The sequence below is a fragment of the Corvus brachyrhynchos genome, unplaced genomic scaffold (assembly GCF_000691975.1).
Source record: "Corvus brachyrhynchos isolate BGI_N302 unplaced genomic scaffold, ASM69197v1 scaffold904, whole genome shotgun sequence".
NCBI classification, from domain to species: Eukaryota; Metazoa; Chordata; class Aves; order Passeriformes; family Corvidae; genus Corvus; species Corvus brachyrhynchos.
In genome coordinates this window covers 563,054-575,520 of record NW_008237536.1, presented here as the reverse complement: position 1 = coordinate 575,520, position 12,467 = coordinate 563,054, and the positions used below count along the sequence as shown (strand labels likewise).

Here is a 12,467-nt window from a genome sequence, read left to right as displayed (position 1 = left end):
CCCCCGGCATCCCTGGGCGTGGCCCCGGAATCCCCCCGGCATCCCTCGGCGTCCCCGGACATGGCCTCGGCATCACCTGGCGTCCCCCCGGCATCCCTCTGGCACGCCCGGCGTCACCTGGCATCCCCTCGGGTCCCGTGACACGGCCTCAGCATCGCTCCAGCATCCCTGGCATCCCCCCGACATCACCTCGGCGCCCCGTGGCATGGCCCCAGCTCCCCCAGGATCTCCTGGCATCCTTTGGCACCTCCCCAGAACTCCCACGGCCCCAGCCCCGCTCCCTGCCAGCCCCCGGCTCCCACCCCGGCACCCCCATCGCTGCCGTCCCGGTGCCTGGGATTCGGGACTCTCGGTACCGGGGCACTTTGAACAGCTCGGGCGGAGCCGGGGTGAGCCGGACCAGGACCGTGCTGCAGCCCTGGGCAGCACAGCAGGAGCCTGTCCCGGCTGGGGGACCCCTCTGCCCGGCTGCTCTGTGCCCCCCAAGCTCTGCAGAGCCCGGGGAGGAGCTGGGGGGATGTTGCTCCCCTGCCCAGGGCGCTGAGCCCCCAAAGGGCAGCTCTCCCCGCTCGGGTTTGAAGGGCACTCGATTGATTTAATTGCTCTGGAGCTCCTTGGTGCGGAATAAACAGAATCTACTGATGCTCCTGAGGATGTGAGACCTGCTTAGGGAACGCCCCCGTGACGCTCCCTGAGGGCAGCTGCGTCTTCCCCACCCCGGTTTCCCTGTCCTGGATCTGGACCCGACCCTCGGGGACGCGGTCCCACACAGGCAGGGCTGTGGGTGGCCACTGTTTGCCACGGGCAGGAGAAGCACCAGGGCGTTCCCCGCCCTGGACTGGGAGTTCTGACCGGACATCCCGCGGCTCCCAGCCCTTCTCCACCTGTCCGTGTTTCACCCCGCCAGAGCGGGGTCAGGAGAGCCGCGGCCGCTGTCGGATCCCGCAAAGCTTCTGCTCCTCCGCAGCCCCGCAGCTCTTGTCCTGTCTTCCCATCTGAAAAATGGACTGGAAAGGTGCCCCGGGATTTTACAGCCTCTTTTAGGAGCGACTAAGGGGATTTTCCAGAAGCCAGCAGTTCCCATGGGTTGTCCATCATCCCCCCTGAAAAAGACGATGGGATGTTGCTGCTGCTATTCCAGTCAGTCCAAACAAGCCCTGAAAGAGCCTTGCTCTGCCAGCTCCAGGATGATGCTCCCCGGTGTGAGAGGGCAAGGACTGAGGGGGAACATCCCTGTTTCGGGGCTCACGTTGGGCTGGTGGGGAGCCTTGGCTGCTGGGAGCTGTCTGGGCTGGGGACGCTGGGATCATCAGCCAGGGGACTCCAGAGCCTCTGCCACTGAATTCAGCCGCTGCCTCAGGGGGCTGGGATCGGGTACCACGGGCTCTCTGATGGAGGGGAAGGGGGTTGAGTTCCCTGGCTGGGCTGGGATGCACCAGGAGCAATCCCAGCAACAGCTCCAGCTCCGCTCAGCTCAATCCAGCGGGATGGGGGTGAGGGATCGGGGCTCCTGCTGCAGCCACCCAAAGCCTCTGCTGATGCCCAGTGTGGGGTCTTTCCCCGGGACGGCGCCCAGGGGGCCTTTTCCTCCCTGTGATGCTGCTGCTGCACCACAGCCCACAGCCTCTCTCAGGATCTGGGGATGTTTTACAGCCAGGCAGCTCCTGGCATCTCCCCTGGCATCAGCTGGTGCAGGCTCAGCACTTCCTCTCCCCGTTTTTCCATTCTAAATTGCACCATTACTGCAGGATGGAAAAAGCAGATATTTTATGTGGTGTCTGGGGGTGGAGATAGGGAATTTTGGCTCTTTTGAAGAGGGACAGGGAGCTTCACGGTGCAGAGCTGAGTTCCCACCATGCGATCTTTGAGATGGTGCCAGCAAAAGGCTCCTTCCACAGGCACAGAAAGGGTGACACTCATGAACAACACCGTGAAAACCCCTGTAGGACACAGTAACGGTGCCCAGCTTCTCCTGGCCCAGAGGCAGCTCCAAACACCCTGTCAGGGTGGATTCTCTTCGCCTTCACCAGCGCAGTGGTGCCAATAAGGTCACTCTGAGCGCCGGCTGCCGCTGGCTCTAATCCTGCCTGCTTCACACGGTGACAGGGCCGTCCCTCCCCTCCACCCCCAGGGTCTCGGGGCCGTTGAACCTCCAAGATCTGATGGCGTCGGCCCAGATGGGTCAAAGCCAATTACCGTCAGAGCAGCCCATTTCAGTGCAAACCACTGACAGAGCGGCGCTGACGGGAGCCCGGCGCTGGCCCCGCCGGCCCCACCCGCAGGTGCAGCGCAGGCTCCTCCTGACCCACATCCCGCCCTCCTGCCCCCGCCTGCTCCCCAGACACGCCACCAGCCGATGTCACATCCACCCTGCCTCTCCTCGGGCTGTGATGGGCACCGTGGGGTGCAGGCAGCAGGAGCCACAGCCCTGCTGTGCTGCTGACAACCCGGGAGCACCGGAGGTGCTCTCCCGGGAGAAGGGAGCTCCTGGCCTTCCCACAGGCTGATAAATTCCCTGCGAGAGGGCTTTAATCACATTTCCCTGTTTGCTGTTCCAGGAGGCAGAGATAATGAAGGGCGGGCTGGAAGCAGCGTCTGTGCAATCCCTGCAGCAGGAAAACAGCGGGAAAGGGAGAAGGGAGCAGCGGGGGCAGCCGGGAGCTGGTGCCACCCCTTATCCCTGGGCTGGTGGGGTCAAGTGACCTCCACCAAAGCCCTGCTCTGTCCTGGCTGAGCTGTGCTGGAGCACGAGCCTTCAACCTCTGCAGGATCCCATCCCATCCCATCCCCCATTCCCAAGCCCCAGGAGGCACCAGGCTCTGCACTCGGTGCGTCAGTCCCTGCGCAATGTCAATAACCCTTGGGGCATTGACCAGGAGCGAATTCCCGGGAAGCACGGCTCGCCGCCCGGGGCCTGCAGCCCCCTCTGCTCCCCTCTCCCGACTGGAATTGGCCGCTGTGCCTGCCACGGGGCTGTGCCGCCGGCAAGAGCAGCCCTGCTCCACCTGCCATCTGTCACCTGGCCCGGCGGTGCCCGTGCCAGCGGGTGACATATGGCACCGGAGCTGCCCCTTTTGGCCGGGACAGCGCTGACGCTGCTGCTCGGGGCTGTGCCCGCGGCTCCCGCGGAGGGTCCGGCTCCCTCCCGCTCCCGCTCCGCAGGGATCCCTCCCTGCCGCACAGAGCCCAGGCGTTAAATCCTCCGGGAGAGGGGACCTGGCGATGTGGAGGAGGGGCAGAGGCGGCCAGAGCCCCTCGGCCCCTTAGCGCAAAGCCCTAAGGGTCGGTGGTAGGGACGCACAAGGCGCACCGAGTCCCGCTCTGCTCTTCGGGGGCTCCAAGCCAAAATCCCAGAGCTGGCACCAATTACAGAAATGCAGAGGAAGGTGTTGCACTTCCAGCTGGAAGTTCTCCAGCGGAGGAACTCCCGATCCCCGGGGAACGTGTCCCATGGGCAGGGACACGGTGCCGGTGCCAGGTCACCAGCCTGGCACGGGCCGGGCGCCTCTGTCCCGGAGCTGCTCGGGAGGGTGTGAGCACCACCCTCCACTGTGTCGAGGGCTGCTTTCTCCTCTCACTGGAATGAACACATTTCAATGAGGTTTATTGATGTGATAGATACACAAACGGGGAGCAGAGGAGCGCCGTGTCCCGGGTAAGGACGTGGGGTGTTTGCAAGGCAGCAGAGAAGGGAGGGATTTTTTCTCCTCTCCGTAATTATTGCAGGAAGGGGAACAGCAGGACAGGAAGGTTTCAGGGCAGTGCAGCTGTTCTCAGAAATCCCATGTGTTTCACATCCTTTGGATGATTTTCCCCATAGCTCCCTGACATCCTGCTGGGATCCACCTCAGCACCAGGGAAAAGGGAGCATGGCAAGGCTCCACTCACTCTCCATGAGCACAGTGCAAGATTCGCCCTCTCCAGACATTGCTCGGGAACAGAGCCACATTTATGGAGAAGTCCTGTGAGGAGGGAGGGTTGAGGGAGAGCTGCAGGCTCCTTTCCTGGACCGATGGAATTGCACCCATAATCCAGACCCACCACAAAACCCCTGCTGCAGCCAGCCTTGCTCTCCAGGGAATTACAGGACGGGTAAATGAATGAATGCTGGGTAATTAAGCAATTAATTACTGCAGGCTCTATGGGCAGTGCCTGGTGCGGCTGCAAACCCCCAGAGCCACCCCTCGCTCCTCACACTCAACACCCCTCGGATGGGCAGCAGGGAAAGCAGAGGGGGATTGGAAATTAAAATGCCATTGGAAAGTTTCACCAGCTCATCGTCATTTGTCACCCCAGACGCGGCGCTGATGATTCCCTGTGCTGCTGCTGGATTTCCATCGCTGTGGTTCCCTGCTCTGGTGCACAGAGAGGCAGCAGGGCTGTGCCTGCAGAGCAGGACCCGCTCCACTGGCGCATTCCCAAGCGTTATCGGATCTCTGGGATCCGGCTGTCCTCACACCGGGGCCCAGCGACCTCGGGGCATCCTGCCCTGGATGTGCATGGCTCTGGAGCAGGATGAATCCCACAGGCAGTGCAGCCAGAGCCGGCCTTCCTCTGCCTTCTGTGCAGACTCTGATTAACGGGCAGAGCGTCTGGCTCTCATTTTCCAGCCACGGAAGGATCCAAATGAAGGCTGGCAGTCCCCGATTAACCATTGCCCTTCCCACGGCTGTTCCCAATGCCGGGATTGTGCTCTGCTCTGCTCTGCCATCCCTGTACAGATCACCTGCTGCTGTTCCGTTACAATTAAAACCAGAGTACACCAAAAGCAGGTGTTTGATGACATTTATTGAGGCAAAGTGAGGATTGCTTCACCTTCCTCTTGAATTACGTCTTCCTGCTTGGGCAGAGCAGACACAGAACCACCCGGCTGCCTCTCACACCCACAGCAGGACACACCCCTGGTGTCCCACAGGGCTCCCAAAGACCTTTGAGATGTTTCATGAACCAGGAGAAATATGCTGGCACTGGGGAAAGCCTCGTGCTGCTCGTGGGATGAGCAGGCTTTGGAAAGCCTGGCCAGGCTGTCGGCTTGGTTTAGCTGGGACGTGGAGATGGATGAAGGAAGGGCCCAGTGCTGCTGTGCTGAGCCCCCCGAGGGTGCAGTGTTGGACCTGCAGGTACCAGAGCCCAGAGCCTGCTCGGTGCCCACACTGCCAGGGCTGTCACCAGGGCTGGGACCACAACGCTCCTGTGGGGTCCATCTCCAGCCAGCACCCAGCGCGGCTCCAGCACTCTGCCACCATGGCACTCTTGATGTCACACTGGTCTCTGTTCGCCCTGAGGTGGCCACTGTTTATCCCCTGCTGGCTTCTGGCTCCTTACTGGCCACCAAGGATGCCCTGTGTCCCACCAGGAGAAAGCCCTGGGACCACGCAGACCACACTTTACTGCAGGGACAAATCACACTGTGCCTGTCCCTCACCCCAGGGGTTGGTTAACAGTGCACACAACTGGATTTTCTGGAGGCAGCCCAGAGCAAACCCCAGAAACGACACCAGGGCTGTGACAGGGGCGTTGGCATCGTGCTGCCATGGCGCTCCCTCACAGCGAGCGGGGTGACAGTGATGACAAATGACAGTGGCCTTGTAATTACAGCCAGGCTCCGCTCAGCCAGTGCTGTTGCATTATTGAGAGCAACCAAAAATACTCCCAGCTCAGTCATTAACTGCTCTGGGCCTCACGGTGAGTGGCTGCCGGGGCTGCCTCAGCCTGGGCTGGCAGAGGGGAGAGGGGACAGACTGGAATGTGCTGCAGAGGTGTTCACACGTCCTCCGTTCCACAGACTGAGGCCCTGGGGGAGCAGAGCACCTTGGAGGGTTCGGGATGCCCATGGGAAAGTGGCATTAGGATAACATTAATTGCCTTAGTGTCAGTGTCACCGCTGAGCTGAGCTGAAGCCAAGCAAGGGATCAGGGGAGCCCGTGGGTGTGGCTTTGCTCCATGCCCAAGGTTCGATCTGGAAATCAGGTGGAAAAATGGCTTGGATGGGAAGGGTGTGAGGAGGAGGGCAGGGAGCCTGGGTGGGCTCCCCAAAGCCTGGGGGAACCTCATCCCCTGGCTGCTCCAGGAGATGCTCTGCTCCAGGGGAGTGGTGCAGTGCAGGCTCCCCTCTGCCAGCACCACCGAATTCCCTCTGCTGAGGGGCTCCTTCCTCTGCAGGGACCAGCATGGACCCAAACCTCCTCCCTCTTCTCCTCCAGGAAGAATCCCATCCTTTTCTGGGAACCGGCCTGTGCCTGAACCTGAGCTGTGAGTGCTCTCAACCAGAGGTGTTGTGGCTGTGCCCGTGCCAGATGTGCTCGTGTGCAGCCAGATGTGTGGGTGCTCAGAGCAAGACACACATTGGAGGAGCCCAGGGAGGAGTTAACCCACACCTGAAACAACCACAGCACCTCGGGCTGATGTTCCTCCAAAGCCCAAGAGGAGCCCCAAAAGCTTTCCAAAAAAAGTGTTTTTTCCGTTTTCTGATCCATTTTCCATCAGAAGGGAGTTTGATGGAACATTGTCACCCTGCTGGCGTGTGGCCAGGCACAGTGCCCCCCCTTCCGAGCTATCTCTGTTTACCAGAACGTCCCTTCCTGGGTCACTGCCCCGGAGAGCAAGGCGATGACCAGCAGGGCAGTGACTGGAGGGACATGAAAGGCTTGGCCAGGACGGTGACAGTGACAGTGACAGCTTCTTCCTCTGAGTGCCACCAGAAGGGAGCACCGAGCAAAGGTGACTGAGCAGTGCGGGAGGGGACAGTCACCATCTCCCCCAGCGCTCCCGCGGGGTCTCGCAGAGCTCCCGGTGCCCGGGCGGCCCCGAGGCCTCTGTCGCGGCACAGCGGGGACAGGAGTGCACCCGGCCGGGACCAACCAGCGCCTGTGTCCCCCGCCAGCCCGGAGCCCTCGTGCTCGGAAGGGCTGTGCCTGCCCCGGGCAGGGAAGGGCAGACACAGCAGGTTTGGGCTCCGCTCTTCTCTGCTCAGTTTCCTCCCTGGAATTTCCTCGTTCTTTCCCTGCTTGGCAGCGCAGTGAGGATGGATGCAGGATCGGCCGGGCTGCTCGTCACTCTCCTCCTCGTCCTCTCTGTCCTGTGGTTCCTGGTCTGGAGGAGTGACAGGAAGAGGAGCCGGCTGCCTCCTGGCCCAGCCCCGTGGCCCATCCTGGGCAACCTGTGGCAGAAGGATGTCCTGCCCCTCTACAGGCACTACGAGAAGGTAAGGGACAAGCGGCAGTACTGGACCCATTCCCAGCCCCAGCTGGACAGACAGCGGGAATGTCCTGTGCCAAAATAAAAGGGGAATCCCACGGCTGACTCTTTTCCTACCTTTCTTTTCTCTTCTTCCCTCCCTCATCTCTACCACAATTGCCTAAATCCTTCCTACTGGGAGCAGAATCAACCTTATAAAACCCCCAGGGACAGGGCTGGGAGTGGGATGAAGTTGCAGCTTTGAGGGAGGCACTTCCCCTCCCTGCTGGGCATCCACCAGTGCTGTGGGCTCGAGTCCCAGTTTGAAATGAAACAAAGGGACTGGTGTGGGACCCCGGCTCACAGAGCTCCCCGTCCCCCCCAGCTCAGCAGCACCTACGGCCCCATCTTCACTGTGTGGCTGGGGCTGAAGCCGGTGGTGGTGCTCTGCGGGTACAAGGCGGTGAAGGACGCCCTGGTGGGACACTCCGAGGAGTTTGGGGGCAGACCTGAGATCCCACTCCTGATGCAGCTCTCCAAAGACTACGGTGAGTGCCTGGATCTCTCTGGGTGAGCAGATGGCCACTCCCGAGTCAAGGGAAGGGCTTGGCAGCCAAGAGCTCACATGCCCCCTTCCCACTCTTCAAGACCTCTCAACTCCTAAGCCCCTTGTCCAAGGACTTTATTCATTCCAGTTAGGCAGTTCCAGCTTTGTTCTGAGTTGCTGTAGAGATCCTCATCTTTCATGGACATTGTGCTCATGTGCATCCTTCCCTGGCTTATTGCCCTGTTGCTCCTCAGCCCGGCTCCGAGCAGGGTCCCCATTCCTGGGAGCAGCAGGGTGGGCAGGGGCTGATCTCCACCGTGTCCCTCCAGGATTTGTGTCCAACAATGAGAAGAAGTGGCGGGAGCTGCGGAGGTTCACTCTCAGCACCCTGCGGGACTTCGGGATGGGGAAGAGCTCCATGTCCCAGAAGGTGCAGCAGGAGGCTCAGCACCTGGTGGAGGTGCTGGCGAAGCTCAAAGGTGACGTGGGTCCTGTCCTTGGTGGCCCTGTGGCAGGCAGAGGACACACGAGAGCCCAACAGGACACGTGTGGTCCCAGAGCTGTTAGCAGGGCCTGGTGTGGGTGATCCTTGCAGGGCAGGGCTGAGATCCAGCCCCATCCCACCCAGGAGCTGCAGGGATGTGCTACAGCCACGGCTCAAGGGCCAGGAGGGAGATCCTGCTCTGAACTGGTGCCACAAGCGAGGAACATTCCCTGCCAAAGGACCAGGAATAGGGAACTGAACTGTGCGGGCCTGGGAATGCACAGCAAGGACCCTGCCCTGGTGACTCGGGGTTCTCAGGGTGATGTCCTCCTCTCCAACCAAACCCTGCTCCTGCCAGTGCCAACACATCTTCTGGGGCTTCCTGCAGCTGCCTCTGCTTCCCTCAGCCCAAGCTCTGGGAGGGGTTTAGGAGCAGGGAGGAGGATGGAGGAGGCCCACAGCTCAGGAGGGCTCTTTGCTGTGGCTGTCAGGCCCACAGATCAGCCAGGGCTCAAAGCCAGGGGCTCAGAGCAGCAGGAAAGGCTGTTTTCTATCTTGAAGCAGAGAAATAACTGGTGACTTTTTGATGTTTTCTCACCTCGTGTGGCTGCAGGCAATGCCTTTGAGCCCATGATCATGTTCAGATACGCAGTTTCCAACGTGATCTGCTCCGTGGTCTTCGGAAACCGCTACAGCTACACTGACGTGGCTTTCCTGGAGCTGCTCAATGCCATTGGGAACTACATCAGCTTCTTCCTGTCCCCCGTGGCCAAGGTGGGAGCCTGGTGTGCTCAGCACCCTCTGTTTGCTGCCCTTGGGGGCTGAGGATGCTCCCTGGCTTTGATGGGACAGCGCGGCTGTGAGGGCAGGGCTGGGAGGCTCTGTCAGGACCCTGAGCCCTGCTGTGCCCCTCCCTTCCCAGGTGTACAACACCTTTCCCAGCATCATGCACCACCTCCCGGGGCCTCACAAGAAGGTCCTGGCCGACTGCCAGAAGCTGAAGGACCACATCCGAGAGAAGGTGCAGTACCACCAGCTGACCCTGGACTCCAGCTGCCCCCGGGACTACATCGACTGTTTCCTGATGAAAGCAGAGAAGGTAGCGGGGCTGTGAGGGGGGGCTGCCCTCCAGCCTGGCTGCAGCCTGGAATATCACCCAGACAATGCTGAATCCCTCCCCACCACCCCATCCTTGCAGGAGAAGGGCAGCCCAGAGAACATGTACAGCCGAGAAGACCTGATCATGTCAGTGTTCAACCTCTTTGGTGCCGGGACGGTGACAACCAGCAACACCCTGGTGTTCTTCTTGCTGATGCTGGCCAAGCCCCCCCACATCCAAGGTATGGCAGCAGAACACAGCAGCTCTGTGCCTGAGGAGGTCACGGGGCAGGGAGTCCCAGCCCTGGAAGGTCCCGTTTTGGGGCAGACCAAAATCACCCTGTGGGGTCACCCAAGGTTGGGAGCCGCTGGACACAGGTTCCCACAGGTCAGGGGGATCCGGGTGCTTCTCCCTGTGCTCCATCCCTGCCCGTGCAGATGGCCCTTCACCGGCCTCTGGGAGATGCTCTGAGCTTGCCTGATCCAGGGAGGGATGAGGACAGAGACTGTTTCGGATTAGGCCAGGTTGCTCCCCCTCCAGCCCATCCCCGTGTTTAGCATGAGCGCCCAAGGAGGCCAGGAAGAAACTCTGGGGAGGTTGCACAGCAGGCACCCAGCCCCCCCTGCTGTCCCCAGCCAAGGTCCAGGAGGAGATCGATGCCGTGGTGGGCACCGGCCGTGCCCCGTGCACAGAGGACAAGCTGCGGATGCCCTACACCAACGCCGTGATCCACGAGCTGCAGCGCTTCCACAAGACCCGCATCGAGAACTTCCCGCGCATGACGACGCAGGATGTCCTGTTCAGGGGCTACACCATCCCCAAGGTACACAGGGTGGCCCCGGAGCCTCTGCCCCCAAGGGAGAGGTGGCAGCAGGGCTTGAGTGAGATTTGCCTTTGTCCCTGCACTGTTTGTGCACATCTGAAGGCCCCACATCTTTCCCAATCCTCAGAGGCAGTGACCTTGCAGAGCGAAGCAGGGGCAGGTGAATGTCACTGCCCGTCCTGCCCTCCCCCCCGTGTCCCTTCCTTGCCCATCCTGGCAAACAGCTCTTCCCACCACAGGCGGCAGGGCTGGAGCAGGAGCCCACCCTGCTGCAGGGCCAGGCCAGCCTCCCTCGGCAGATCTGGGGACAGCCACCCCTCCTGGTGTGACCACGAGCATTGTGTGCAAAGCCCATGCCGAGGGAACATCTCCTGCCTTTGGATTTGGGGCAGTGAGAGGGGTTTGAACAGAAATCCATGGGAATCACTCAGTAATTTGTGTCTCATGAGCCGCACAGAGACTGGCAGGACCTTGGGGACAGCAGAGCCCCACGTTAGTTGTCCCTGTGGCACAGAGCCATCATTCCAGGCTGCCTCCCCATGGAACCTGGTTGGCCATTGGGGTGCACACCCAGCTCCCCCGTGCCCCCCGGATGCTCCCCCCTGAATAAGCCCACCCGGCAGAGCCCACGGCGTGGTACTGATGTCCCTCCTCACATCCCTGCCCCATCCCTCTCCCGCAGAGCACTCCTGTTATTCCGGTATTTTCCTCTGTGCATTCGGATGCAACCCAGTGGGAGAACCCCAAAAAAGTGGACCCAGGACACTTCTTGGATGAGAAGGGCGAGTTCAGGAAGCGCGAGGCCTTCATGGCATTCTCAGCAGGTCAGTGCTGCCCCGCCCTGCCAGCTCCGTGCCCAGGAGTGCCAGCTCAAACACCCAGCGGCACCACAGAGCCACCCTCACCACGGGCTGTCTGCTCACGCTCCTGTGCCTTCGTTCCCCGTGGGAGTCACCCCCTCTCTCTGTGCCCAGGGAAGCGGATGTGCCCAGGGGAGGCTCTGGCCCGCATCGAGCTCTTCCTTTTCCTCACCACGCTGCTGCAGAGCTTCACCTTCCAGCTGGCCACGGAGCACAAGGAGATGGATTTGTTCTCCCTATGGCTCGAGATAGAGAGGAGGGCGATCCCGGGCAAGTTCTTCGCTATTCCACGCTCAGTGTCCTCCTAAGCAGGGAGAGCGGGACAAGGAAAGGCTCCTCCAGGTGCCTCCATCCCGACCCCAGAGCAAGCCCTGTGGCCATGAGGGCACAGCCACCACACTTTGAGCTTGGAGTTTCTCCTCTGAGAACTGTCAGGCGCCTCTGCCACCAGCTCCATGAGCAACCTGCTCCCAACCCTTCCCTCCACATCCCAGGAAAACGAGGAAGGCAGCACTGCTTTTCCTCGTCCCTCCCCACCCGTGCTGCTTGAGTTCCTCATGGCAGGGCTGCCTGGGGCTCCTGGGCTGGGCAGGGGCTCCCTCCGTTTGGTGACAGATTCAGAGAGCTCTGCAGTAAAATAACCATCAGAACGGGATGCTGGTGTTTATAAGGACACTCGTGGTGCCTCTTGCCTCCAGTTCTTCCCAGTGCAAACCTCTCAGACACAGGATTTCAGCTCCAGGTGTCTTTCCCAGAACAGCTTGAGCCAGGAAATCACCCAGCTTGTTTTAGCTGATTTTCCCCTGTGTCTTCAAATGACTCTTACACGCCTCAGGAATTCCTTGCTTGTTTGCAAACACTGATCCCACTCTGAGCCTGGGGAGGGCTCCCAGGCGGGCAGAGCCACCTGAGCCCCAGCAGCAGCTGAATGATTCAGCTGGAAAAGGAGCACAAGTTCCCAAGGAAAGGGCTGAGGAGCAGCACAGAGGGGCTGTGGCTCAGGAGGGCTGAGTGGGGAGTAGAAGAGATTAAAAAAATCAAAGGATGGTTCGGGTTGGAAGGCACCTTAAAGATCAGCCAGTTCCACTTCCTGCCACTATCCCAGGCTGCTCCAAACCCTGTCCAACCTGGCCCTGGACACTGCCAGGGATGCCACAGCTGCTCTGGGCACCCTGTGCCAGGGCCTCCCCACCCTCACAGGGAGGAATTTCTTCCCAATATCCCATCTAACCCTGCCCTGTGGCAGTTCAAAGTCATTCCCCTTTGATCTGTCACTCCATCCCTTGTCCCAAGTCCCTCTCAGCTCTCAGGAACAGAAATCTGTTCTCTTCAGGTATTGGAAAGGGCTCTAAGGTCTCCCTGGAGTCTCTTCTTCTCCAGGTTGAACAATTCCAATTCTCTCACCTTTCAGAAGGTGTCTCAGTGCTGGGCTGTGCTTCTCTGACTCCTTCACGTCAGTATTTAACTCCAGAAAGTGC

The 12,467-nt window shown here is 60.5% G+C and overlaps 1 protein-coding gene across 2 annotated transcripts; it reads left to right on the top strand.

Moving 5' to 3' along the window:
- The first annotated feature begins 6,623 nt into the window (after nt 1-6,623).
- Nucleotides 6,624-11,664, top strand: LOC103613784 (cytochrome P450 2C5). Of its 2 annotated transcripts, none has more exons than XM_008631617.2 (10): nt 6,624-6,720; nt 7,020-7,204; nt 7,562-7,724; nt 8,053-8,202; nt 8,821-8,981; nt 9,130-9,306; nt 9,406-9,547; nt 9,942-10,129; nt 10,812-10,953; nt 11,104-11,664. In XM_008631617.2, exons 1-10 carry the CDS (start codon nt 6,639-6,641, stop codon nt 11,295-11,297), a joined length of 1,584 nt encoding a protein of 527 aa, XP_008629839.2. In that variant the 5' UTR covers nt 6,624-6,638; the 3' UTR covers nt 11,298-11,664. The 2 variants fall into 2 exon arrangements, with proteins under 2 accessions (XP_008629839.2, XP_017587077.1); XM_017731588.1 differs by having other exon boundaries at nt 6,628-6,720; nt 7,015-7,204.
- The last annotated feature ends 803 nt before the right edge of the window (nt 11,665-12,467 follow it).

Excerpts from the sequence above, each read along its gene's own strand:
- LOC103613784 (XM_008631617.2), top strand. The coding sequence starts at position 6,639 with ATGAAAGGCTTGGCCAGGACGGTGACAGTGACAGTGACAGCTTCTTCC. Across the intron at positions 6,721-7,019 it reads GAAGGGAGCACCGAGCAAAG|TGAGGATGGATGCAGGATCG; the intron begins GTGACTGAGCAG and ends TTGGCAGCGCAG. Across the intron at positions 10,130-10,811 it reads GGGGCTACACCATCCCCAAG|AGCACTCCTGTTATTCCGGT; the intron begins GTACACAGGGTG and ends CCTCTCCCGCAG.